At 31.6% G+C, this 25972-nt stretch overlaps 2 protein-coding genes across 37 annotated transcripts; one reads left to right on the top strand and one right to left on the bottom strand.

Annotated features, from left to right (window-relative positions):
- The first annotated feature begins 525 nt into the window (after window positions 1-525).
- Window positions 526-19852, top strand: LOC143917427 (inter-alpha-trypsin inhibitor heavy chain H4-like). Of its 35 annotated transcripts, none has more exons than XM_077438936.1 (25): window positions 526-670; window positions 5437-5510; window positions 9155-9317; window positions 9594-9760; window positions 9835-9945; window positions 10036-10289; window positions 10363-10466; window positions 10603-10749; window positions 10873-11073; window positions 11150-11327; window positions 11419-11505; window positions 11593-11739; window positions 11810-11976; window positions 12059-12217; window positions 12307-12462; window positions 12546-12633; window positions 13326-13382; window positions 13523-13567; window positions 13959-14000; window positions 14077-14154; window positions 16814-16858; window positions 17033-17089; window positions 17316-17584; window positions 18952-19100; window positions 19170-19847. In XM_077438936.1, the coding sequence occupies exons 2-25, from the start codon at window positions 5506-5508 to the stop codon at window positions 19204-19206; spliced, it is 2913 nt and encodes a 970-aa protein (XP_077295062.1). In that variant the 5' UTR covers window positions 526-670; window positions 5437-5505; the 3' UTR covers window positions 19207-19847. The 35 variants fall into 35 exon arrangements, with proteins under 35 accessions (XP_077295062.1, XP_077295064.1, XP_077295070.1 ...); XM_077438938.1 differs by having other exon boundaries at window positions 14086-14154; window positions 19170-19846; XM_077438937.1 differs by lacking the exon at window positions 526-670 and adding an exon at window positions 2010-2361 and having other exon boundaries at window positions 14086-14154; window positions 19170-19846.
- On the bottom strand, window positions 19414-25106 carry LOC143917430 (exonuclease 3'-5' domain-containing protein 2-like). 2 transcript variants are annotated; one of them, XM_077438972.1, is made up of 12 exons: window positions 24934-25106; window positions 24337-24564; window positions 24102-24258; window positions 23650-23826; window positions 23262-23572; window positions 23055-23189; window positions 21220-21422; window positions 20980-21145; window positions 20747-20908; window positions 20105-20272; window positions 19891-20033; window positions 19414-19792 (listed from the first exon to the last, which is right to left on the bottom strand). In XM_077438972.1, exons 2-11 carry the CDS (start codon window positions 24552-24554, stop codon window positions 19931-19933), a joined length of 1800 nt encoding a protein of 599 aa, XP_077295098.1. In that variant the 5' UTR covers window positions 24555-24564; window positions 24934-25106; the 3' UTR covers window positions 19414-19792; window positions 19891-19930. The 2 variants fall into 2 exon arrangements, with proteins under 2 accessions (XP_077295098.1, XP_077295097.1); XM_077438971.1 differs by having other exon boundaries at window positions 24898-24970.
- Between the last annotated feature and the right edge of the window lie 866 nt (window positions 25107-25972).

Genomic DNA, 25972 nt, shown 5'->3' with positions numbered 1-25972 from the left:
ATTTAGTAAATTAGTTAATAACTATAGTATACTGTGTCATTGTTAATCGAATATGTTTTCTCAAGGCTGATGTGCCACACATCAAGTTCTCATAGTTAAATTCAATTAACGACTTTTTGCGAAATTAAAAAGTGCTAAAACGTACATAGCATGAAAATAAATAAAATAAGAGCTACGTCTTCTTGGAAAATTGAACAACAATCATCTGTAAACAACAACTTGAACTGAACACTCGGGGTTTCCCAATGGTCAGGAATATTAAACTTGTTTTTGTCCTCATTCTCAGATATACCGCAAACTGTTGAAAAACAAACAATAATAACACATTGAAAAATATAATTTTTATTCGGAAATAAATAAATATCTTTTCAAAAATATGGAAAACAAAAGTTAAATCAACAATATAAAACAATGTCTGGATTGTAAAACAAAATTACACGGGTAATATTATAATGTAATTTTAAATACAAAAAAAATTGACAGTGTTATTGATAAAACCCTCATGGCCATGATAGGTTTATGCTCAATCTTATGTCACGTGTGATCAATCTTCAGTCGTTTCGTGAAGCAGGATACATCATCTTTGTCGTAGTGACTCGTCTTATCATCATCCTTTACGTCAATCAAACGTGACGATCAAACAAACAAAAAAAACTAATCGTTAAAACGTGTTAGTTCTTTTTTTCCGACTTTGTTTTTTGCATTAATTCTTATTTTCGCAAAGTTCAATGAATTGAAATTCAATTCGTGGTAGAGGGAAAAGTTGTTTCCACAGAAGACTTGTTTATTTTAGCATGTGGTTGTGAATAGAAACAGGATTTTTTTAGTATAAAGCAAACATTAACATTTTATACTCAAATAAATAAATATAAAGATAAATTGAAGTTTTGCTGCCAACATATGTATATGGATAGTAAATAGCTATATGTATAATTTATTAAATATTATAATTGTGCATGCAATTATTTTTTTTTAATATGAATTTATACATAGTTTACCATATTTTAACTACGGGTTTTACCTCCGAATGATAAATATGATATTAAACAAGTACATACCCATATTTAAATTTATAGATTATAAATTTGAAATCATATTCAAATAGTGGTTACAAATAGTAAGTAGGATGGTTTTGCCAATTTGATGAGGTACCAATTCAACAATGAAATCAGATAAACTGGCAAACTCTGATAGGAAACACTCGACTTGAAGTAACAAATATCCAAATCTGGCTAGAGGCACTGCAGAAATACTCCGAATAAATTCTCTTCAACGAGATCAACTTTGGAACCTCTCGGTGGTTAGCATTAACGCAACCACTGGCTAAATAATAATGCTTCGTATAAGTCAGCGAGGGAATATTGTTTTGAGCTCTTTTTTTTTTATAAATATTCAAGTTAGTGGTCAATTGAAGAATTTTCTAAGGGCCTTATAAATTTTCCCAAAAGAATAAGTTCTTTAACAACTAAGGAAGTGAAGTCAAGAAAATCGCAAACTTTTTTCTTAGGTTTGAGAATGAATTCTCGTGGATAAAAATGAAATAAATCAACTGAATAACATTCATTACAAACTTTTTATTATTTTTATGTTTTGATTACACTTCTTTCACAAAACGGCACACAATCGGCTTTCAAATTATATTTATTATATTTAAAAAATGATTCCCAATTTTCTTGGCTATTTTCCACCATAACAAAATTCCCGGGCTTTTCGCATCTTCATTAACACTACTAATTAACTACTCAAAATTTTATGTCGTGCGAAGATATCTTTTAATTTGAAACATTTTCTTTATTATTGTTCGAAATTTGTTTACCGAGAACCTGTTGTGAAGAATTATTTGAAAACGTGATCGATATTAGCTTTTCAACGAAAATATTTAATTTTTAAAAATGATAATACAAATAAATTGACGGAAACTGAAAGATAACCCGTTTTGTCGAATTCTGTTGCACTTCTTTCTCAATGTAAATGTCTCACAAACATTCGGTTTTTATTTTTAACAAAATTCTATTTAATACATATAAATTGCCTCTGCTATATACCACTGTTACTGATCTGATTAGTTTTGATAAAATAATCCTATCGGAATTTCAAAATTTTTACAAAATAGTCAATTCAAATACAATCATATTTACATACTTAGGTCAATTAATCGATTTTATCAATTCGGAAATACCCATATTCCATTTCCTATAAATATTTGTTTACACTAAAGCGATTATAATTATTATGGTGGGGTAGCCTGACGCTGCGATCGCTCGTAACTGTATATAATGTTGTCCGATTAGTTGACGCGCAGTGGCGCACATTAGACGGGGGCAGACGTTGTTCGAGTGCGGCGATCATCTTTTGAGAAACGTAATCGATTGTGTTTTGACCTTATTAAGCTATAGGCCGGAAAGTGTTCGCACCCGTTAGCCGTTTGCCAACAACCCTTCAAATTTTCAAACGGGCCAATTGGAGCGCGCGCGCGAAAACTTGCCATTTTAAAACTCACTTACGTATTTTTCGTCGATCGTTAATTTAATATGTCCTTAATTGAAAAGTCGCGTCGAATTCGGGGATGTGTAGTGACGTGCGAAATCCACAGTGCAAAATGTAATCGTGGAAAACAATGGATAATTAAAGTTTATGTGACACAATACGCGGATACATAATGGGTTTTGCTTTAAAACAATACAATGAAATCATGTTTTGCATTATAAGTTATAAGTCAGTGTTATATTGTATGTTTGCTTATGTTATTCGTATTAAACAAATCCTTGAGATTGTTATTAATTTCTCGGATCTAGAATTTGTAAGATTTTTTCTAAGGATTGTGTGAAATAGTGCTATACAGTTGTCGGAATTGAAAAGTAGAAAAGCTGTTTATGCCTCCGAGAACTCAGTAGAGAGATGGCATAAACAGCAATCTAAATTCTCATTTTAAGTTTAATAAAATTGGTTTGTTTTCTAAATTTCACTAAATGTTATTTTAAGTAATTTTTAAGAAATCTCATGAGAAATTTCCAATAATGAAATATTTGACAGCTGAGTATCCTATACAAAACATAATTACAAAAATCTTTGAAGACACTTTCAAATCGCGTTCTCTTGCGTAGCAAATGTTAAAAACCCACATACGATACTCGTATTATTACCGATCAATTTTCCAGTAGTCTTTTTCTTTTCTCGAGGCTTTTCCTTATTATATAATATTAGTGTAAAATTTCCTCGTCGTGTGTTTTTCCTAGAATGAGACATACACATGTATGTCTCGTGATTGAGACTGTTTGAGGAAGGATAAAGTGAAATATTCGGCAGCGTTTGAGTGTTGATACGTGAAATGCATGCAAAAAACGCGCACAATTGAGCGGGAAGGTTATTGTGTCACCAGCGTCTGGGAAATTGTGTATTAGATAAGTTTACGTATGTAAATCCTGCCCAATTTAGTGCATTTACCGATGATAAATCACTTCCGATACAGTTGTCGAGCGTTGAGCGCATCACACACAGCCGGCTCGTTCCACGTGTTTCGAATCTATCAATTTATTGTGACATTGTTTTTGTCACAGTGAAGTTCTTACATTGAATTGTGCGCATAATTATTTTCCCACGTGAAAAAATTGCATTGTGTTCAAGTCAAACGCTGTCCAGTATGTTGAATTGTTGACGCTATGACTGAATATTTTGAGCCATTCTATAAAAAAAGTGTTAAATTTAGTTATGAACATTTGTGTTTCAAAACAATATCAATAACAAGTGCCAGGTAATTTAACAATTGCAATTAATTTAAGTTTAAAAATGAACCACTTAAGTGTTTGTGAGTGATTAAAAGCATTTTTTTACGTAATTGCAACATTTTGAAATGTTTATAAATATATTTTAGATGAATAAAAAACTGAGTAATCAACGTGTAAAAGTTCATCGCCAATTTTAAAAGTTGACATTCGCTCAACGACACGATTATACTGATGTTGTTTGACCCATACACGTTTTTCAATTGCAGTAATATCATAAAATTGTGGAAAAGAAGTTCAATTACTTAATATACGTGTAAAAAACAGTTGTAAAATTTGTAGTCATAACATAAAATATAACTTAAATAAACATGCTTAAAAATCTCCACTTTTAATTGAAAAGACTTCATTTTTAAAATTACAGCCAATGTTTTATATTTTTTTTACTCTTAGGATATTGAAATATCTAACAAATTAAATAGATTTTTCATTGTATTGATTCATTTCCATTCGAAATAACGTTTGACCTATATTTACTTACATACGTGTACATTAGTACATACATATATACAAAAAATAATAATTAAAACTTATAAATATAACATTTAGAATACATTATTGAAAAATAATATTTATACAATATATCATATATAATAGCGGTATTCTGTGTGTCTGTGTATGTGTATGTGTGTGTGAGATAACGCTCAGCGTACTATAATAGTCGTTTCGATTCGAAATACATATGTATGTAAAAACACTGCCAACAAAACGTACGAACATAATAACAGATCAAAAAAATAACAGATCTATATATACTGTTTGCTACCAATGTTTCCTCTAGGCTAATAAGTCTCTGAGCATTTAGCGCCATCTATTGAAAATTTCTTTAATTTTTCTATTTGTGTTTTAAATTGTTTATATTTTATTTTTATTTTTACATATACATATATGTACAAGGAAGGCCTTACAGGTAAATCCCAAATGCGCCTTCCTGGCCAATTACAATTACAAATGCAGCATTTTTATTAAGTCGTTGAATTACGTGACACTGAAAAACTCGCAAATTATCGAGACATCTATGAATTGTACATAAATCATACTTCAAATAGTGGTGACATAGTAGGTAGGAAGGATTTTTAGCCAATTTTTCTTCCGGGAAACGTTTCAACAATTAAATCAGAGAAAATTGGCAAACTCTGATAGGAAACAATTAAACAATTTCATATTAAACAATTACATATAAATATTAAATTAATTATATTTAAAAAGTATTTGGAAAAAAAAATACGACCGCCTGCGTATCGAACACAGGACTGACACATTTCTTTTAATTTTTTTAAATTAATAGCTTAATATGCCATAACCCATGCGATGATATTGCATCGGGCACAACACTAGTAATATAATAAACATATTAAAATAATTTACTTGCCTATTTACACGTACGAATTGTTTTCTATTTAATTTCACGCGGCTTGAGAGTTGTCATTTCTCTCCGAATATAAGATGTAGGGGTTGGCAAAAATGGACGTAGTTTTAAAATTTCTTAATGCAATAATTGCGAAAACCTAACGGGTTTTTGCTATATATATGTATATATAGCGTGTTTGGGTATGAGCGTCGACACAAGGCCAAGACGATCGGCCGAGAGTCAGCGTTCAGTGGTACACGTATATTCACTGAGTGTGTTGTTTGTTTATGTTTGGTGGGTCAGTGAGGTGAGGGACGTGAACCTGGAGCCGCCTGGTCAGCCGACGTACATCAGCCACATTAAACAATCGCCATGAGGTACCTCATTTAAATTATATCATTGAATCATTCTCATGTACGCGCACTCACATATGCGACACATAACATCTACGAGTATGTTGCTCAACACGATCATCTCAGAGCAAGGACCTTACCCGAGCTATTCTTGGACAAAGGATCAACTTTTCAACTTTTCATTTGCTTTTCAATTCAACCCTTTCCACTCTTGAGGCTGTATATTGAATTGTTAACTAAAGGGTGGGGGAGGGGGGGGGGTGATTTATTCTTAAAATTTAAAATAGATATATTCTTTTACAACGACAGAAAACACATTAAAATAATCTTGTAGTACATACAATGTTGATAAATTTCAAAGTTGTCTATTTTTAAAGAAAGCCATTCGTTTCTTATTATGAAATAAAAAAAAAAATTAATTTATTGTTTTGTTAGTATGATTTTTTTGGTAATTGGATTATTAGTCACATTTCGATCGCCCAAAAGACAATTTTTGCCATGAAAATCGCGAATACAGAATATTTGGCACTCGAGTTCTCGTTAGTATGATTACGTTATAGTGATTTTAGTGACTTTTGGGCGAGCGCTTTGTGACAAATAATCACTGAACTGATTTTTTTATGTGATACATTTTTTTGCATTCATATTTTTTCAGCTGTCTGTTTAATTATAGTAAAATCAGACGTGAAAATTGTTGAAGTTGAAATCCATTATTTAAATATATTTAATTAAGCTTATTTAATTTAAATGAAAAAATAATACAACTTGAATATTTTACACAATAATTCACGTAATCATCATTGTCACTGTACTAAATGCAAAAAATAAACTATTCACGGACCACTTAGAGAATGTTTTTCAACCATATTAACAACAATCAACAGAAAATGAAGAAATAGAAATTATGAATTACCTATAAGCACCTTTCCAAATGGAACCACATACTACTTCAGAATTTCAAAATCAAAGATGTCCAAAATATTATACAAAAAGAAATAAATGTAAAAAAGGCATTTAGATATGACTTGATAATAGGAAAAATACTTTTGTATATTATATAACTAAATTAAATTTGTATATTATATAACTAGACTAAATTATTTTCTAAACCAATGGAAAATAACCCAAATAATTATGATACTAAAACCAGGGAAAGATCTGAGCAAAGTAACATCATATAGACCAATTAGTTTCCTACCGATCCTATCAAAAGTTACTACTAAAAAGACTAAAACCTATTCTACAAAGCAAAAATAAAGTCCCAGACTATCAATTTGGATTTCGAACAAATCACACAACAATCCAACAAGTACACAGATTAACCAACAAATACGTAGAGATTCTGAAAAAAAGAAATACTGTTCAGCTGCTTTCTTAGATATTACACAGGCCTTTGACGTCTGTAATCCAGGTCTCCTATTCAAATGTAAAAAACAACTTCTACACCATTTATTCCAAATAATTAAGTCATACCTAAGTGAACGTCATTTCAGAGTGAAATATGATGAGGAATTCTCTGATTTACGCCAAACCGGGAGTGCAACAAGGAAGTGTGCTTGGCCCCGTGCTCAATTTAATATACACTTCAGATCTCCCAACAACACCCCAAACCACAATATAAAATTTTGCAGACGACACATAATGGCATCACACATATGTAAATCTTCAATCTGTGTGTGATGCCATTCGATTGGCATCAGAATTCGATTGGTTCGACTGGCATCAGAAATCCTCCAAATACACCTCAACAAATTGCAAGAATGGCTGAATAAATGGTGATTAAGAGCCAATGAAACAAAATCGACTCACTTGACCTTTGCATTAAAAAATAACTTGTCTAGGAGTAGAGTTGAACGGAAAACAAATCCCACAAAAGGAATTGACTAAATATTTAGGAAGTCACTTTGACCGAAGGCTTACGTAGAAAGAACAAACGAAAACAGCTCGGTATCCAACTAAGAAAATTATACTGGCTAATTGGTCCCAGCTCAAAATTGTCGACAAATTACTCACATACAAGACAGTACTGAAGCCTATATGGACATACGGCCTACACATATGGGGTACTGCATCACTCTCGAATATAGACATCTTAGAACGATTCCAGTCCAAAGTTCTAAGAATGCTGGTAAACGCCCCATGGTTCGTTCCAAACGAAGAAATAAAAAAAGGACCTGAAAATGAACACTGTTAAAGCAGAAATCGCCAGAAGAACGTCACAGTACATGAAATTACTGCTAATTAAACACCCAAATAGGCTGGCGATCGACCTACTAGGCGAGTAGACCATCAAATGTACCAAAAAGATTCAATCAATAAAAAAAAATTATATATATATATATTTTTTTATTGTTACAATCAATGTACACTCGTCATTACAGATCGCTACAATGCGACGAGTGTACGATAACGGTCAGAAATACAATAATACATAGAATACAATCAGAATATATAGCATATAACAATTAATCAGTACAGAAATAATAATCATAGAGACATCTATGGATTATTTTTAGATTTTTGTGCACAATTATTATTACAATTTTTATACATATAATAAACACGAAATTATAGAGATGTCTATAGATTTCAGATTACTGTGCATAATTTTTACAAATGATACACACAGATTTTGTGACAACAGGAAATGATCTAATACCAATTTTTCAGGAACCGTTTCAACAATGATCAGATAAAATTGGCAAACTCTGATAGAGAAACGATCGATTTGGAGTCACAAAACCCCCAAATATAACCAGCAGTTTGACGACGACGCGAACCTTCGATCTCAGTGGTGCTAAATATATACGCTACCATTAAACCAAACTGCTGGCTAAAATATATGTAGCGGAAATTATAAAAAATAATTAAATGCAGTTTTTAATTACAATTTATTGTTTTTAGTTCGTTGTATTATTATAGGTAATCATTTTGAAATACAGATTATAATTATATTTCATTATATATTATAATAGAATCAACGTGCAACACGATTTTATTGAAAATATATAAGTTGTTCATAAAAATTTGAACACTCTCTGTATTTCGCAAAAAAAGACAAAAGGCAAAGAACTAATAAATACAAATAATTTCGAAAAATATTATGTTGAATAGGGCGCGTATCAAAATGTAGAATATCAATATTTCGAATTGCACAAATGCATAATATTCGAAGTTGGAATATCAAATTATTATTCCACGAATGCGAGTGCTGAATTTTCTACACTTTGATATTCTAAATTCGTATATTCAGCATTTGTACAATTGATATTCTTGACTGCCTACCGTGAAAATACATTATTAAACACATACATGTTTTATTTTTATTTGTTCAATACAAATGCATAAATTATTGTTTTTAAAAATGCACACTTGAATACCTGTGTACATATTACATCAATGTCTCCACACAAAGACTCGTTTGGCGAGAAGCATCAAACGTGTTTGGTTTTTTTTCATTAAAGAATCTTAACCGGTTATCTAATATACATATATGCTGTAGCTAAGTGATCAACACAATGAACACAAACACAAAATAAAATTTCATCATCAACGATTATTCAAAATGTTTTAAATACATCACGTCATATTGTTCTTTATCATGTATTTTATATAATGTGCATCGTCCAATAACAATACGTTTAATTCACAAAATAATTATATTTTAGGTTTTCAAGATGTGCCGGCAGCATAATTGTTGTTGTGCTGTCCTTATTTATAGAAATAAATTCTTTTCCCTCCACAACGATATCTTCAACATCTAATGTAGATTTGGTAGTGTCAACTGCAAATGAGACTACTACACCAGCTACTTTACCATCTGAAGCTAAGGTAATACATTTACATTTGTTTTGAAGAACATGTAAGATATTTTTGACTTTTTTAAAACTATATCGCTTCAATACGTTATGAGCAATAGCAGTATTTTTAAAATGTAACAAATTTCAATAGAACGTTTAATGATCTATTGACCTCAAATTTATTCTCACTAATGATAACAAGACCTGTTATGACCTTTTGGCGAAATCTATTTCCACACTCAATAATATTTTGGCATCTTGTAAAACAACATGATCATATTTTTAAAGCGGAAAACTTACGTTTCAGTTGGATTTAAAGCCCATTATAAGGTCGATGCACGTGGAAAGTAACGTTTCTTCAAGGTATGCTAATACCCTCGTTACTAGTCGAGTTGCCAATCCAGCCGGTAAAGCGAATGAAGTTACTTTTAGTATTGTAATTCCAGAAACTGCATTTATCACTGGTTTTAATATGTAAGTAAGACTGGTATATGTAACTGTAAGCTAGTAAAAACATGTATATGTATATATCCTGTATTTTTTAATAGGGAAATTGAAGGAAAGGTTTATGAAGCATACATAAAAGAAAAGGCTGAAGCTAAGAAAGTGTATGAAAATGCTGTTAGCAGTGGTCAAGCTGCTGCACATGTAGCTGTTCAGTAAGCAATAAATTTCTAATACATATAACCATCTATTCGAAGATTGCTGTTTTTTTTTATTATCATACACGGCTTAAATTTTTTTTGCAGAGCACGAGACTCTAATCATTTTACTGTATCAGTAAACTTGGAGCCCGAAAGTAAAGCCATATTTAGGTTGCGCTACGAGGAGTTACTGACCAGACGACTAGGTCTTTACAATCTTGTCGTCAATTTGAATCCGGGGCAAATTGTAGATGACTTAACTGTTGATGTGGATATCCAAGAAAATAGTCCTATCACCAAAATTTTAGTACCTGAATTGAGGACCGGAAATGAAATCGATGCTCAACCTACCGATGCCCGTAAGCAGGATTTTTTATTTATAATGTTAAATTTGTGTAAATGGTATATGTTCTTTATTTAAAATGGTTTTAGAAAATCAATATGCTAGTACGATATTGACCGAAGACAATTCACATGCTAAGGTCCATTTTTCACCGAACAAGGAACAACAAATGGAACTCATTAAATTATTCAAGGCATGTATCTAATCTGTTTTATACAAAATATTTAAAATTAAACATCTTGAGTGCTGAAAATTAAAATAATCAACAATGAAATAGGTATTCTAACAATTGAAAATATGCATATGCTATAGCAATTATTTTATTTTAGGCTAAAAATGCTGAAATTTCCACACCTCCTCCATATCCATACTCTTCTTTTATTACAAACCCCATAAAAGAGCCAGCCGATAGTGGTGTTTCAGGACAATTCGTGGTTCAGTATGATGTTAATAGAAATGTAAATGGAGAAGTATTGGTAAGAATAAATTAATTTTGATTTATTTGAATGTTTTACATACGCGTGGTGCTGTTCGATCAATTTAATTCTCTCCGTTAAAATTACATAGTGAGCTTTGTTAATAAATATTCTTTCAAATAGGTGAATGATGGATATTTCGTACACTTCTTTGCACCTGACGATCTCAAGCCGCTGAGCAAGCATGTAATATTCGTCTTAGATGTGTCAGGATCAATGGCTGGCCGAAAGATTAATCAACTAAAAGAAGCTATGGAGTCAATACTTCAAAATTTAAATCCCGGGGACTTTTTCAACATCATGGACTTCAGTTATGGTGCAAAAGTATGTCATATATTTTCTACATAGATTGAATTGTTTGCATTGATAACTTAAAGTACTATACTTTTTTCAATTACAGGTGTATAATTTAGACGATCCTAACAATCATGCGATTTATAAATCAATCAGTGATTCGTTTTACGGTGAACCGATCCCAAAAGAAAAAGCACCTGAAGTACCGCCAAAGCCTCAACCAGCGACCCCAGAAAATATTAAGAAAGCTAAAGAGATAATCCAGCAACTTCATGCATCTGGAGGTAATGAAATTTCATATTTCATTGTAGATTATAAATTACATCACATTTAATGTGCATATATGTATATAATCTTAATTCCATAATTATACAGGCACAAATATAAATGACGCACTTACAACTGCTTTGAAAATTGCAAATTATGGTATTGCGATGCAAGAGTCTTCGGATGTTGCCCAATGTAAGTGCATATCATGTTTTGTTTTAGCTAGATTTACATTTACATGATTTAATGTATTTATACAAAATATTCATAACATAATTTCAGCTTCAAAAGGTGTAATTCGTCATGAGCCGATGATCATTTTCTTAACTGATGGAGATCCAACTGTTGGAGAAACAAATACTAAAAATATCTTGTCAGCTGTGACTAAGTTGAACACTAAAAAAACTGCTATATTCTCATTAGCTTTTGGTATGTGGAAATCAATGTTAACATATTGACAAGACATTAACGTTCTATAAATCGAATTTCTTTCGTTTAGGTGAAGATGCCGATCGAAATTTCTTGCGTAAGATATCACTCAAAAACTATGGATTTTTGAGGCATATATATGAAGCAGCTGATGCTGCTCAACAACTAAAACACTTCTATAGACAAATATCTTCACCTTTATTGGCCAATATAACTTACACATACCCCATAGATCAGGTACGAAATTAAACAGTCACCAGATTCTTAATATTCTGGTCAATCATTTTAAATTTAAAAATTATACTTTTACTTGTTTTAGATCGACGATGATTCTGTTACAAAAAAAGTATTTGAACATTTCTTCATGGGCTCTGAAATAATTATTGCAGGAAAATTATTAAAATCACAGGTTGTAGATAATTCATTTAAAATAAGTGCCGACTCCGTATCAGGACCCATTGATTATATTCCTAATCTTGTAAGTTTATTTTATATGCTTTTATGTGTAATTGCAATTATATACATACATATATATAGAATGTGTTTAAACCAGAACTTTCTCCATAGCCTGAAGAGAAGAAGAAAAAGGAAGAATTTTGGCCACTCGAGAAGCTTTGGGCTTACTTAACTGTTAAACAGCTCCTTGATCAAAGCGATTCAGATTCTGAAAAAAGCGACGATCCTAAATCACCTGAAAAAAAAGCTCTCGCAATTGCCTTGAAGGTATTTGATGTTCATAATCTACATAAAAATATTTTCTTTTTATAATTCATAAACCAAATGAACCCTTAATTTTTTTTTTTCAGTACTCATTTGTCACTTCGTTGACTTCTTTAGTTGTAGTAAAACCGAATTCTTCATCAGCTGTTGATGCAGAATCTCTTCAAAGCACACGTAAGATCTAATAATTTTTTTTGCAGTAAATGGGTACCATTAATAAATATGTACATTTCTCGGTAAAATCTCATATTAGATACATTTATTTATAGATAAATTCATGTTTTATTTAAGTTTAATTGATAAGTTATACTCGGAATTTTATAGGTTTGTCACTGAATGTACACTTTTTTCATTCTTATTAAATTTGCAAATAAACAGTGCATATAATTAAAATTAAAACAATCAAATTAATTATCATACAAAACAAAGCACACAATATTGAAGCATTTTTTACCGTCAAATGTACATATGTATTTGCATAGGCAGTCATGCTAATAAGGGAAATAATGTAAAAAATTATAAAATTCTTTCCCCGCTGAAAAAAAAAAGATAGTAATGACCCCTACAACAATTTTTGGAATACGTACGCATAATTATAATTTTATTTTAAATATTATATCGCAAAATTTATCACAAAGTTTTAAAAAGGATCTCTTTATCCACTAAAACTTTATATTATTATATTATAGTAACGATGTATATACATGTTTTTTAATATCGGAATGTGCATGATGTGTGCATTCATCTTTTTTATTTTATTTTAAGCTATCATCTTTGTTTCCCAACGCATTTCTATTTTTTTAACTCTGTGGAAATATTTGATTGATTTTCTATGCATGTATCAAAAAAATATTATTTCTGTACAGAACAACCCGCTGCATATCCTTTGTCTGGTATACCTCTGATGCTAGGTGGATTTGGAGGTAATGCTATTTCTTCTTTCTTGTTACTACTAGAATTTTTTATGAAAATTTACACTTTAAAAGATGGTTCCATCTTTTAAAATTGACATTTTAACTACATTCCATAATATAATACATTCAGTGATTAATTTATTCACCAGGACAATCAGGAGCATATGGAGCTCCGGCACCTGCTTCCGCCTATTGTAAGTAATTCGATAGCTCTTTGAGATATTAAACGCTTTTATGTGATGTTTTTCTAAAATTAATCAATCGTAGTTCAAAATTTTTTCTAACAAATGTGGTGAAAGGTTAAATTGATAATATAACAATTAATATTGATTTATTTTATTAATCTATGGGAAGCTTTAAATATCTTCTCTAAAATTGTTTAAAAAAATCAGCTATTTATTTTTTATAAATATGAAGTGCTTCATAGCAGAAGTAAACACCAAGAAAAAAAGGCAATAAAAATTTGATTACAATTTATAAATTATATACATATGTATTTACTACTAACTACTAGTTTTAATTTGAAATATTTAATACTTTATATAAATATATCAATAATAAATTATTTTTATTATATACATATAGCTCCAAGTTCATATAGTGGTGGTGGGTTCGTTAGTAACAGAGGTAATATCAGTTTTATTACTAAACATTCAAATTTATTTCTATTTTATTAGTGTAATGTTTCTATACTTGACTTCAGCTTCTTCAGCTTCTTCAGCTTCCTTTAGTACACAGTTTTTCCCAATGAAACGTATGCCACTACCTACTTACCATTATTGTAAGTAACATTTATTACTTTAGGACTTAAATATGTCTTAACTATTTATATATATTTATATACACATAAAACAATTCCAAAAAAATATTTTTTGCAAATAAAATTTTGCCAATTTGTATTTTACAGATATGTACATACTTATATATATAATATTAACACGTCACGATCCACTAAATATTATAAGTACTTATTGGAAGAATATATATCAACTATTTTGATGTGATGCATACGTTTCAATATGAATTTCGTTGTTAGATTGTAATAAAACTAAAAATATTTGGAAGTTTCATTTTTTTTTTTTATATATTTTTTGTTTTCGTTTTTGGTTTTGGAATTATTTTTAGGTTTTGGTATTAGATTAACGTGTTTTTTTTTTGTTGATACTTACTATGTGTGTAACAATCATTTACAATCAACTTTCAATGAATATTATTATATACATATATATATATACATACATCACAACTGTGAAAGCCAAATCATATGTACATATATAATATTTGATCGAGAGTTGTATATGTATATATGGTTTTTGTATTAATAATATTTGATCGGAATTTTTTAAAAATGGTCAGTAATACTAATTTATACTAATCTTAATTGATCAGTAATTTGTTCAGCTTTTCATCAACAAAAATAAGTAAATCGTCAGTAAATATTTCGAAATTATCGGTGAGTATTCTAAATGATCAGTACGTTGTTGTCAGTTGTCATGTACTCAGTTATTAAACTAAATAATCAGTTATTAAACTAAATAATCAGTTATTAAACTAAATAATCAGTTATTAAACTAAATAATCAGTTATTAAACTAAATAATCAGTTATTAAACTAAATAATCAGTTATTAAACTAAATAATCAGTTATTAAACTAAATAATCAGTTATTAAACTAAATAATCAGTTATTAAACTAAATAATCAGTTATTAAACTAAATAATCAGTTATTGAACTAAATAATCAGTTATTAAACTAAATAATCAGTTATTAAACTAAATAATCAGTTATTAAACTAAATAATCAGTTATTAAACTAAATAATCAGTTATTAAACCAAAATGATCAGATAATAAAATGAAACGGTCGATGATTATTATAAGAAGATCATTTAAACATGATCATTTTATTTTGACAGCCAGAAAATCGTCAGTTTTTCCATATTGCAGTAAGGCTCTTAGTATAAAAAATCCTGATGAATTTTTCCATTTTTCTTAGCAACATACTTTTAATAATCTCCCCCCCTCTTCGTTTAAACCCCCTCGGTCGTCGCCTCTCGCTCCAGGTTCAGTTCAGTCTCTGGTGACAGTGAGACTGGATAATACCGACCCTAACACTATAATCTTAAATTAATAGGGCCGACCCTTAACCTAACCTAACCTGACCCTTTAACAAATAATTGTTGGCTGCTAAGATATGTTTTTTTTTGTGAAAATATTGATGAAACAAAACTTAAAAAAAGATATTACGATGTGTTTGGATGGATATTACGGCGTGTGGACCATGAGGAGAGTGGGAATGGACAGTAGCGGGGCGACGCGCTATCATCCAACTGCCAAAAAATTAAATTTCACTGATAGAAATTCAGTATTTAAAAAAGATTATTTACTGAATAAAAATGAATAATTTACTGATCGTTTATTATATTCAGACAGATCATTTAGAATAAGTTACTGATCAAGTTTATAATTCATTACTGGTAAATTTTTCATTTTTTTTCTGACCACTTTTGGAATTATAAACTAACCAAATAATTTGTTGCCATCTTAATGTAAATACTAACCTTTTTTTTTTTAAATGCTGACCAAATAATGAAATGCCTTTATTTTCTACTACTCTAATTTTCTTGTTTGCATTTGATCAGATCTTTCCTCACTTCTGTTATGACCTTTATATATATATCTTTTTAAGGAAATTGACCTTGCTCATCTATCTCTTATCTTACTATAATATATGCGCCGCACAACAGTATTGAACATCGGTTTGAATTAAAAACTCACAAACTTTGCGATATAATTATGCGTACGACCAACCAATTGTAAAAATGTTTAAATCTAATTTATTCCATGCAGGGATATTTTATGATTCATGTTTTCTAGCAGCCGTTCTATCTGGAATACCCCTGTCGTTACGTTTGGCTTCGGCGCATTACATAGCTCGGAAACCAATTTCACATATACCCACAACTACACGTGGAAATTATAACATGCAAATTCAATATATGCTGGGCATAGACCAAGTTGATAGTGGTTCGTTACATATTATATAATATACATACATATGTGCATTTTTTCACCTATTTAAACTGATAAGCTATAATCACGGCAAGAATTAATTGTCTATATTATATTTTGAAATAGATATATGAGCAATAATTGAAGGTATTTTATGTATTGACTATATTTGAGAGTACTTATATATTTGAAATAAAACATGCCACTGTGAGATAAAAGCGCTATATCGGTAGACATAATCTTTGAGATTCTTTTTATTACAATTTTTAAGTGCATGTTGTTTTTTTATAAATATAAATCTATTACAGTTTTAGTTTAACGGTGACAAGTATAATTAAATGTATTTGTTTTTTTATGAGTGAATTGAACAGATCTGATCAAATTCAAAAGCTTTTTAAATTTAATTCTAAGATTATTTTTCAATATTTAAGTGTCAAGACCACAGGCAGCCCATATTATGCCAATGCAATCACCATGTAAGTCAAATATAAGCAAATTATGTTTTATTATTTATCATAATAATAGACTTTAAAGAAGCCTGTAAATGTTCATTGAAAATCATCAGTGTCATAACATTAAATGTATGATATTCAACAAACTACTGGATATTTGCTGTAATAAAAAAATAATTTCTTTTAAATTTATTACAGTTATGCGTCAACCGGTACAACGTATTGCACATGATAGTTATAACATTGGATCGAGAAGTAAAGACACATTTTATTCTCACTGAACCTTAATCCAATGTATGCTAAATGTTTATCATATATGTATACAAACATTGGACTCAGGTTCATTGCATATTTTAAAATATTTAATATAAATATTGATAAAATTTAACAACCCAACAAGTTACGTTTAGAATTATTGTGTCAAAACATTTGCTTTTTCTTGATATTTTCTTTAACTTTGGCGCAATTTCAATTGTTACAGTCTCGGATCCTGTTCCAGTCCAAGATAACTTAGAATCAGTGGCAATAGAAGAGGAACAAGGAACTTTTGACAGCGATATTGTACCATTATTACCACCAGCACGGACTACAACTTTTACACCTTTTGTAGAACTTCCAAAACCGTGTTTGAGCAAATACAAGTTGGAAAATTACACTTGGCTTGAACAGTATTTATCAGATAAAGAAAATACTATCCAAATACCGACTGCAAACAAATCAAACGCAACATACAAATTGAAAACCATCACAGTATGTTCAATTTATATCATAAACCATTTGACGAAAGCATTCGTAACCGAATGAAATATTTGCATGAATCTAATTTTCACTTTTAAATCGAGTGAAGTTACAAAATTTACTTGCATTAAAAATTTGTATTTCACATTTCTTATTGACCAACTTAATTTTTTGCTATATCTGAGAACAGGGTCGCTCTAAGGGGTGATTTGAGGGTGTAAAACACCCGGGTGCCAAGCTCCACGAAAAAACAATATATAAAAAATATATCGACAACTTCCGTTAGCCCTTTGAATGCTGACCAACGCTGATCGGCGTTTTGCCAACAAGTCCACGAGCTTGAAATACGCCGATGGGCGTTATTTTTGAGTATGTAAAAAATAAACAAGAATACTACCCGCTAAGTCTTTCCAGTTAGTATTGGAAAAAAAATTCATTGAACCGGGTTTACACCGGAATTTCTGAATTTATAACCATAGCAGAATTTCTCGATGGAAATCCTTAACTGCTGAGTATTTTAGATTGTGGCTTGGCATTTAGATTGTGAGCATTACATTTTAACAACAATGAAGAAGATGGAACTAGTTTTTGAAAAATACTTTCATTAATAGACTTATTTTGTTTATTTTATATTGTTGCAAGATATGTATATTAGAGTCTAAACACACCTTTACGAAACTCGAAATCCTCGGCGGTAGTTATCTATGGTAGTGATCTAGGGGTTGTTTGGATTAGCTACAATTTTTATACCTGCTTTCTATTGGATTTCTAAATAATTCTAGTTGGAAATGTTGGCAAAATTTTCAACGTGGCGGGCTTTCAATAGAAAATACGTCAGCACTCAAAGGGTTAAACAAAAATTGAAATAAATTTGCAACATCGCCAAAGTCTACGCTTCGTGTGCAAAAGTGTGGAAAAATAAAGCAGCGATGGCAGAAATGTAATGCACTTCAATAACTAATATCAGATAACAATTAGATCGAGACTAAAATTAAATTGTTAATAGTTTAAAAAGTTTTTATAGAGTTACATAAGTCAATTGGTATATTACTTTAATATATAATATAAATATAACTACGAAAGGCCTTCAATTTTGAATAATAAGGTGAAATGTTCAGAATAGATCGTATAGGAGTTATCAATCGTATACGAAGCGCACAAAATATATATATAGCAAGGTGAACAACAATGTTTGATTTTTTTTATTTTTTAACTTTTGGGGGAGGGGGGGTCGCAAATTTTTAATTTGCACTCAGGCGTCAACTACCCTTTAGAGCGGCCCTGTCTGAGAATCAAAAAAACATCAATTGAGATTCAATTTGTCATCGGAAACTAGAAAATTATTAACATTCATAATTTAAGACATTGTTTTGTCGCAGGATACCATGGATGATTTGAAAGATGCACCATGCGAAAATAGCTTCGGTGGAGGATCTGGAGTCTGCAAGTATCTAACTGAATGTGAAGATCTAGCCGAAGCTTTCAAAGATCTCGTAACGTATTTGAACTACTCGTGCGATACCAACGGGTGAGTGCATAAAATTTGTGTCGTCACGGTTTACCCTGTCTGTGAAATTAATGTTCGATTTGATTTCAGGTATGCCGGTGTGTGTTGCAAAGCAAAAGTACGATGATCAGATCGAAGATTGTATTGAATATAGTTTTACTGGACTTATTTAGTAATACGGAATTAAATACATTAAATTTTCAACAGCTTTTATCGTTGTGACAAATCTCAGTGACGTTACGTATGATGTAAAAATAGTGTTTTTAAATTATATTGTTCAAATTGACAACATTGCCACAATGTAATATAAATATGCATAATACAAAAAAAAATTTGATGTAAAAACATTTTTTATTTATATATAAATGCGTATTAACAAAATTTTAATGTATAAAAAAAAGTAAAAAACAATTATAAACTGAATATAAATCTAAATTATAATATGAGTATGAAAGCACACAATATTGAACAATTGTTTAAATTATACAAGTTTATTGTTAATTGTTTTTAAATACATCATTTATATAATATCGCTATTCTGTAGTACTATAATAGTCATTTCGATTCGACATACATATGTACGTCACAGCTAAATCACTGCCAAAACGTATGCATATAATAACAAAAGAGAAAAACTTCTATATATACTGTTTACTAAAAATGTTTTATCTAGGCAAATAGACGGCGCCAAGTCTCTGAGCGTTTACCGCCATCTATTAAAAATTTATTTAATTAATTAAATTTTCTATTGGTGTTTTATATTGTTTATATATATATATTTTTTTTATTTAATAACTTAATATGTCAATACCTATGCGATGATATTTCATCGGGTACAACACTCGTATGTACTATATAAGTTGAACGTTATCAGTCTGTATAGTATCGGATATTATACCAGCGATTTCTAAATCCTGTTTATCTACCCGGCCTTCACTGATGCGAATTTCCAATCTAAAAATTATTCAATGCTGTAATACCTATATATAACTAAGGATATTCAAACATTTAAATGAATTGCAAACCTTGATTTAGTATGCGTAACGGACCAAAATTCTGGCATAAATTGAGGGCTCATCGACTCTAGAAAATATTCCCTCCACATCTTCTCCAATTCCAATAAACCACCTGGGTTTTGAATAAAATAATCTACAACGATCTTTCCATGTGATTCGTAAAGGCTATTTTCTGTTCTGTAACGATGATTCTTGTTAAATTTTAGTAAAGTATTATGATAACAAAAATGGGTCCACCTCACGGGATCGAATGTGAAATGCACGAAAAATCAAATATAGGAAGGCAAAAATCGAAAATCGAAAGATCTTAAGTCGAAAGATCAAAAAAAAAAAGGGTGCATGGTAAACGGTACATACTCACTTAATTTGCGCGAGCAGGATACGACAGGAACAAGAGGAACAGGCTTTTCCTCCCGTATTCTGCGCGCGCACATTAATACGGGAGGAAAAGCCTGTTCCTCTTGTTCCTGTTGTATCCTGCTCGCGCAAATTAAGTGAGTATGTACCGTTTACCATGCACCCTTTTATTTTGATCTTTCGACTTAAGATCTTTCGATTTTCGATCTTTGCTTTCAGATATTTGGTTTTTCGTGAATTTCACATTCGATCCCGTGGGGTAGACCCTAACAAAAATATATACAATAAATATACCTATGTTCCAAATCACAAGCAGATAATAGTAAGTCTTCGGTAATTTCTTCAGCAGATGGAAAGAATTTTAATATATATTTTTCGAGTTCCAGTTTTCTTTCTGCTGGTATGTTGTGTTTAGAAGACGTAATCAACAAAGCTCGAGCAGCTGACCTCAGCTTTCTATATAACATTAAAAAATCATTAAATACATATACGTTATACAAACTGCATAGAATTCCCAAATAAAATACTTTATATCGTGATCTTCGACAATTTTCGGTTGTTCACTATTCATTATGGGAGCATTACACATGTTGGCCAGCTGCGTCCTCATTAATTGATCTCTCATATTGCTAAGCTGGTGACAGTCCAAGCACATCAACAGCACATCATGACAGGAATGATCCTTCATGATGGCTAGTATCGATAGAAATTGAAAAATAAATTGAAAAATACCAATTGTATATAAGTTTCAATCAAATCACACTCACCGGGAAAAAATCTTCTGTATTCTTTAGGCACAACGTTTTTCTTAAGATATGAATGCGAACTTCCACAAACCACGCAAGCCTTCTTGCGGGGATTTTTATAAAAACTGCCTACCTCACCAACACTTCTACCGGCAGGTTCAAATCTCAATTGAATGGTGAAAGGATCTTCACATACCATATCGGCTAATTGCTTCTCTACGTACCTTAAATTATATTAAAACTATTTTATAAAATAAAATCAGGATTACCAGTAGTGGAATATATCAGTTGTTGGAAAAGTTTGAAATTTTCTTCAATATACTGTTTATAAATAAGACCACACTGAGCGACTTTGTTGGCCGACTAGTTTCGCGACCAGACCAAATGTATGCAGCTGTATGGAGCATGTCACACCATGCACTCACCGGTCTTTCAAGTAATTAAGTCCGCCGGCAACGAAATCGGTCGCAGGCATTCGGTCTGGACTCGGCGATTAGTCGTCGGCGACTACATAGTGAAAAAACTACGAACACGTGTGAAAACTCTATAATGAAAAAACTATTAGCAATTGTAGGTGCATTGTCATATATTGAGCGGATTCTTGGTCGCTTTTGATCTCCCGAGTGACTTAAAGTTGTTTGCAAGTCGCACAGTGTGGCCCGGATCTAAGGGTCGGATTTTAGCCAAAGCAGTATCCTTTTGGGGCGGGACAAGTTGCCAATGGGCCGTATTGTTAACAAATTATATAAATTAAATATCTAAAAGCTAGCGGAAATATAACAAACAACGTCCTCTTCTCTCACTATTAAACCTAAATATAGCTTTAGCACATGCAATTTTTTTTTAATTAGTCATACGGAGAATTTTGATACTCGCAGTTCATATAAAATATAAGATGTTCATTGATTTGGTTCTAATAATTACAATCAATATATAGTTCCCCTCTTGTTTTTTTTAATACTTGGGAAAAGTGGCATAGGCGATGACTCAATTTTATATTTTCCCGTAATGCCATTTTAAGGTTGTCTCTGGGCGACATCTACGGTATTAAACTTGTACATAAATTAATTTAGATAATAAATTTTTGAATAGTGGTGTCATAGTGCAGAGCATCGTAACCTGTGCACCGCGGTAATATGTGTTCCACGAACAGCACTTCGGCCTAATGCGTGCGAGTGAGATCGCGTGTGAGGGAGAAAACCGATGTTAATTAGTGTTTTGTCCCTATGTATGTATATACGGAATAACTAGCAACTGCTGATGAAGTACATATGCATGTACGTAGCTGACAAACTCTACGAGTCGTAAACAATGTGTGCCGCGAATATCCAGAGGTAACGATGCTCCGTCATAGTGGGTAGGATGGTTTGTGGCAATTTTACCAGAAACCGTTTCAGCAATGAAATTAGAAAAATTGGCAAACTCTGATAGGAAACAATCGACTTGGAGTCACAAATATTAAAGCCTGACCAGCAGCACTACAGAAATACTCTGAATAAATTTCGTTAAACGAGGTCAACCCAAGACTAACCCAGCATTAACGCAGCCACCAAACTATACAACTGGCTAAATAATAACTAAAATGAACTCTTTAAATCAAGAATAAATTCTTTTCAATCGATGTCAACCAATGGGATCGAACCCGATTATCTCTCGGTGGTTAGCATTAACGCAACCACCAAGCTATGCTGCTGGTTTAAATAATTATTCGAAAAATATAAAGCAGTTGCCCAGTTTGGTCCATGAAACGCCCATTTTTTTTTCATTTGACTTTCATGTGGTTTCGTCCCTTACTATAAAATTGGATAAAATTTGAACAATGTTATTTTTATATATAGCGAGGAGTTATTTATTACCATTCTGCTTTTTTTCTATCGCAAGTACACAAAGTTTCACCATCTGCGGTTTGCATGTAACAGTTTTCATAAACTACTTTACTTCTCACCATAAGAGAATAATTACGCTTGATCAATTTGTTGGGATTTTTCAAGCTGAAATCAAAATGTAAATGTAATCCATATTTTAATAATAATTTAATCATTTAATATCGATGTACTATAAACCTGTCTTTCTGCTGTTTACTGAGTAGATCTGTAAAGTTAATGTTTTTTCCTTTTTCTGGATGAGCTGTTTTTTTATATGTAAATCTGACGTTGAGAAATTGCTTACATATAGTCTCTATTTCTTTCCAATATTTTACATAGTTGCTAAACCAACTTGCACCATAGTTTTGTCTTAAAATTTTGTAAATAAATACTTTAAAGAGTTCAACACCAACGTGTGCATCGTCTGCGGCATATTTCATCTGTCTATTGGAAAGCGCGTTCGATTCCCAATCAGAGCACCGGATTCGCCAGTCTTTATCCATTTTTACCTAAAACATTACAATTATGTAACAAAAGACTTACCCATACATGTATACGAATTTTTTGAATCTAATTATAATTTTACGTTTAAATGTTTGGCAGCCAACGATGATAAACCTTCGGGCTTTTCCGATACCAATGTAGCTAAATGTCGAAGGTCTATGATACCATTAACTTTCACAGAATAGTCGTTCAGTAAATATTTCGCATCGTCAATAGCGGCAACGCCAACCTTTAAAATTGTAGCATCTTCCAGAAGCACCTACATATTTAAGGTACTGTATTAAAATATATTTCATTCCTGGCTATTTTGCACAACTTTCATCTATTATATTCTACCATACATCAGTCCAACAATCTTTCAGTGTTCATTGCTTTCTTCAAAATCGTTTTAGCTACCATTCAAACACCCTTAATCCATTCGTTCATCTATTTCTCGTTATTTGGAGCATATATCTTCCTGTTTTTTTACATATGCTGAATTTTAAGTAGGATTTGTTACATTGTACTAATGAAATAATGAATTATTCTTATTACTCTAAGTTCACTTGGAACGTGCTGAATTTTAGAAAGTCGTATTAGAGCGCAAAAACCATCGTGGGAAGCAAGTTGCAATAAAGCAATTGGATGTCGAGTGCCATTCTTTGTAACCCATTCGCAATCAAACCCTAGTACTCTATGTTCTGTGCAATTCCTGAAAATAACACATATCTCTATTACTCTTAAACAATAATTTATAATATATTAAGTTCGGATAATGAATGCAGTTTACTTTATTATGTTTTGGACAGCACTCTGACATTCGTCATGTGTGTTGATGACGTGTATTTTCTGCTGCTTTAGTGGATTTCTAAATCTCAAATAGAAATTATTCAAGAGATTCTGCTTATATTTGTATAGAGCAAAAGCTATTCCGGCAGCTCCCGTCACACCAGCCACTATTAAATGGGGTGATAAGGCTGTGCCGTACTTTCCTGGATCAGTCGGCATTATATTCTACCTAAGAAAATATATGAAGTTGAAACATAAGTAATTGATATTCTTCATATACATGTTCAAGCTCTAATTTCTTGAGGAAAATATTTGCATCTGCATGTAAACAATTTCAAATTCTTTGTATTAATAATTTACGAAAAATAATTAAGAAAATTTCTCTCTGAAAAACAACTCAATCATACATATGTATGCACATATACAGTTGCGTTATTATGGCGCAATATTGTGATATTTAAACACTTTTAGCTGCGATTATCCAAAAAAAAATTTTTTGTAAAATAAATAACTATAAAAACAACAAATATTTCGCAACTGCAATTAAAATAAATAAACTAACTTTTAATAAAGTAAGAATAAACTCCAAAACTCTAACCTCACGAATAACAGATTACATGTGACGTTTGTAGAACACTTCAACTTGGGCTCGTACCAAATAGTTCATATAATTCGAAATTTTAGATGACGTGAAAATATTATTATAAACTTATGTTTAAATTTAAAATTAAAATTCACTTCGTGAAAATTGGGTCTCCTTCTCTTTACAGTAAATTTTATTTTGAAAATTAGACCGAAAAATGTTATAATTCTTGGCCACTTCAATTAAAAAAAATTTTGTCTGAATTTGATTACCGTTATGGTCAACGAGCTGTTACATCCCGATTAATCTCTGCAGCCCCCCCCTCTATGACTTCTCACGAGCCGCCACAGCACCACTGAAATCATGAAAAATTTCAGTGATCGCCCAGGTAAATTCAAATGGTCAATAAATCTAAACTGAATAACGATTACCTACGTATTTTTTTATTAATATTTCCCCCTTCAAACTCGTACTGTACAAATTACATTATCGAGTCCTGTTCGAACACGTAAAGTCAACCTTGACTGAAACACCTGCGTTCAAACTAGGGCAAAGACACCTCCAACTCGCTCCAGATACGCAATCATGAGTAGACGGTAACCCCCCCCCCCCTAGAGCCGATGATCTCACGTTTTCTGTTATTGAAATTGTTCAGACCAATTGCCACATGGTCGGCTTTCGTGGCCTTACGACCCACGAGCTGTACTATGTTTTTTGGTGCTGGCCGCACTGGTCAGCCAGCGCTGCCACTCCCGCTCCAACCGTCGCCGCTTGAACACTGCTTCTAAGCGGCTCGCTTTCTCGATCCTGAATCACCAGTTCGAGACTGGTGATGTTTGACGATACTTGGAGACCAGCTCCAGTATTTGTCCGGGGTGAATTGAGGAAGCCTGGTCTGTCTTCGTCCTGAAGGCAGACAACTAAGACACGCGTGCTTGGTGCATAGCCTCAACCACAAAACACGTGTTCTTTGTATACGAACTCTCCCCCTTCCCCCTTGCTTGCTCTCTGTACATTTAAACTTAAAATACATTTGCTCACATACAGATTTACA

This window comes from Arctopsyche grandis, chromosome 9 (genome assembly GCF_051622035.1).
Source record: "Arctopsyche grandis isolate Sample6627 chromosome 9, ASM5162203v2, whole genome shotgun sequence".
NCBI classification, from domain to species: domain Eukaryota; kingdom Metazoa; phylum Arthropoda; class Insecta; order Trichoptera; family Hydropsychidae; genus Arctopsyche; species Arctopsyche grandis.
Note: the sequence above shows the minus strand (reverse complement) of the source record. Positions and strands in the feature narration are given on the sequence as shown.

What these genes read in the sequence shown, in the direction of transcription:
- LOC143917427 (XM_077438934.1), top strand. An exon ending in GCAACTTCATGCATCTGGAG is followed by an intron (nt 11,328 to 11,418) that starts GTAATGAAATTT and finishes ATAATTATACAG; the next exon opens with GCACAAATATAAATGACGCA. An exon ending in GTCTTCGGATGTTGCCCAAT is followed by an intron (nt 11,506 to 11,592) that starts GTAAGTGCATAT and finishes ACATAATTTCAG; the next exon opens with CTTCAAAAGGTGTAATTCGT.
- LOC143917430 (XM_077438972.1), bottom strand. Translation starts at nt 24,554, where the DNA reads ATGCCGACTGATCCAGGAAAGTACGGCACAGCCTTATCACCCCATTTA. An exon ending in GATAGAAAAAAAGCAGAATG is followed by an intron (nt 21,423 to 23,054) that starts GTAATAAATAAC and finishes ATATAATTTAAG; the next exon opens with GTACGTAGAGAAGCAATTAG. An exon ending in ATACAGAAGATTTTTTCCCG is followed by an intron (nt 21,146 to 21,219) that starts GTGAGTGTGATT and finishes TATCGATACTAG; the next exon opens with CCATCATGAAGGATCATTCC.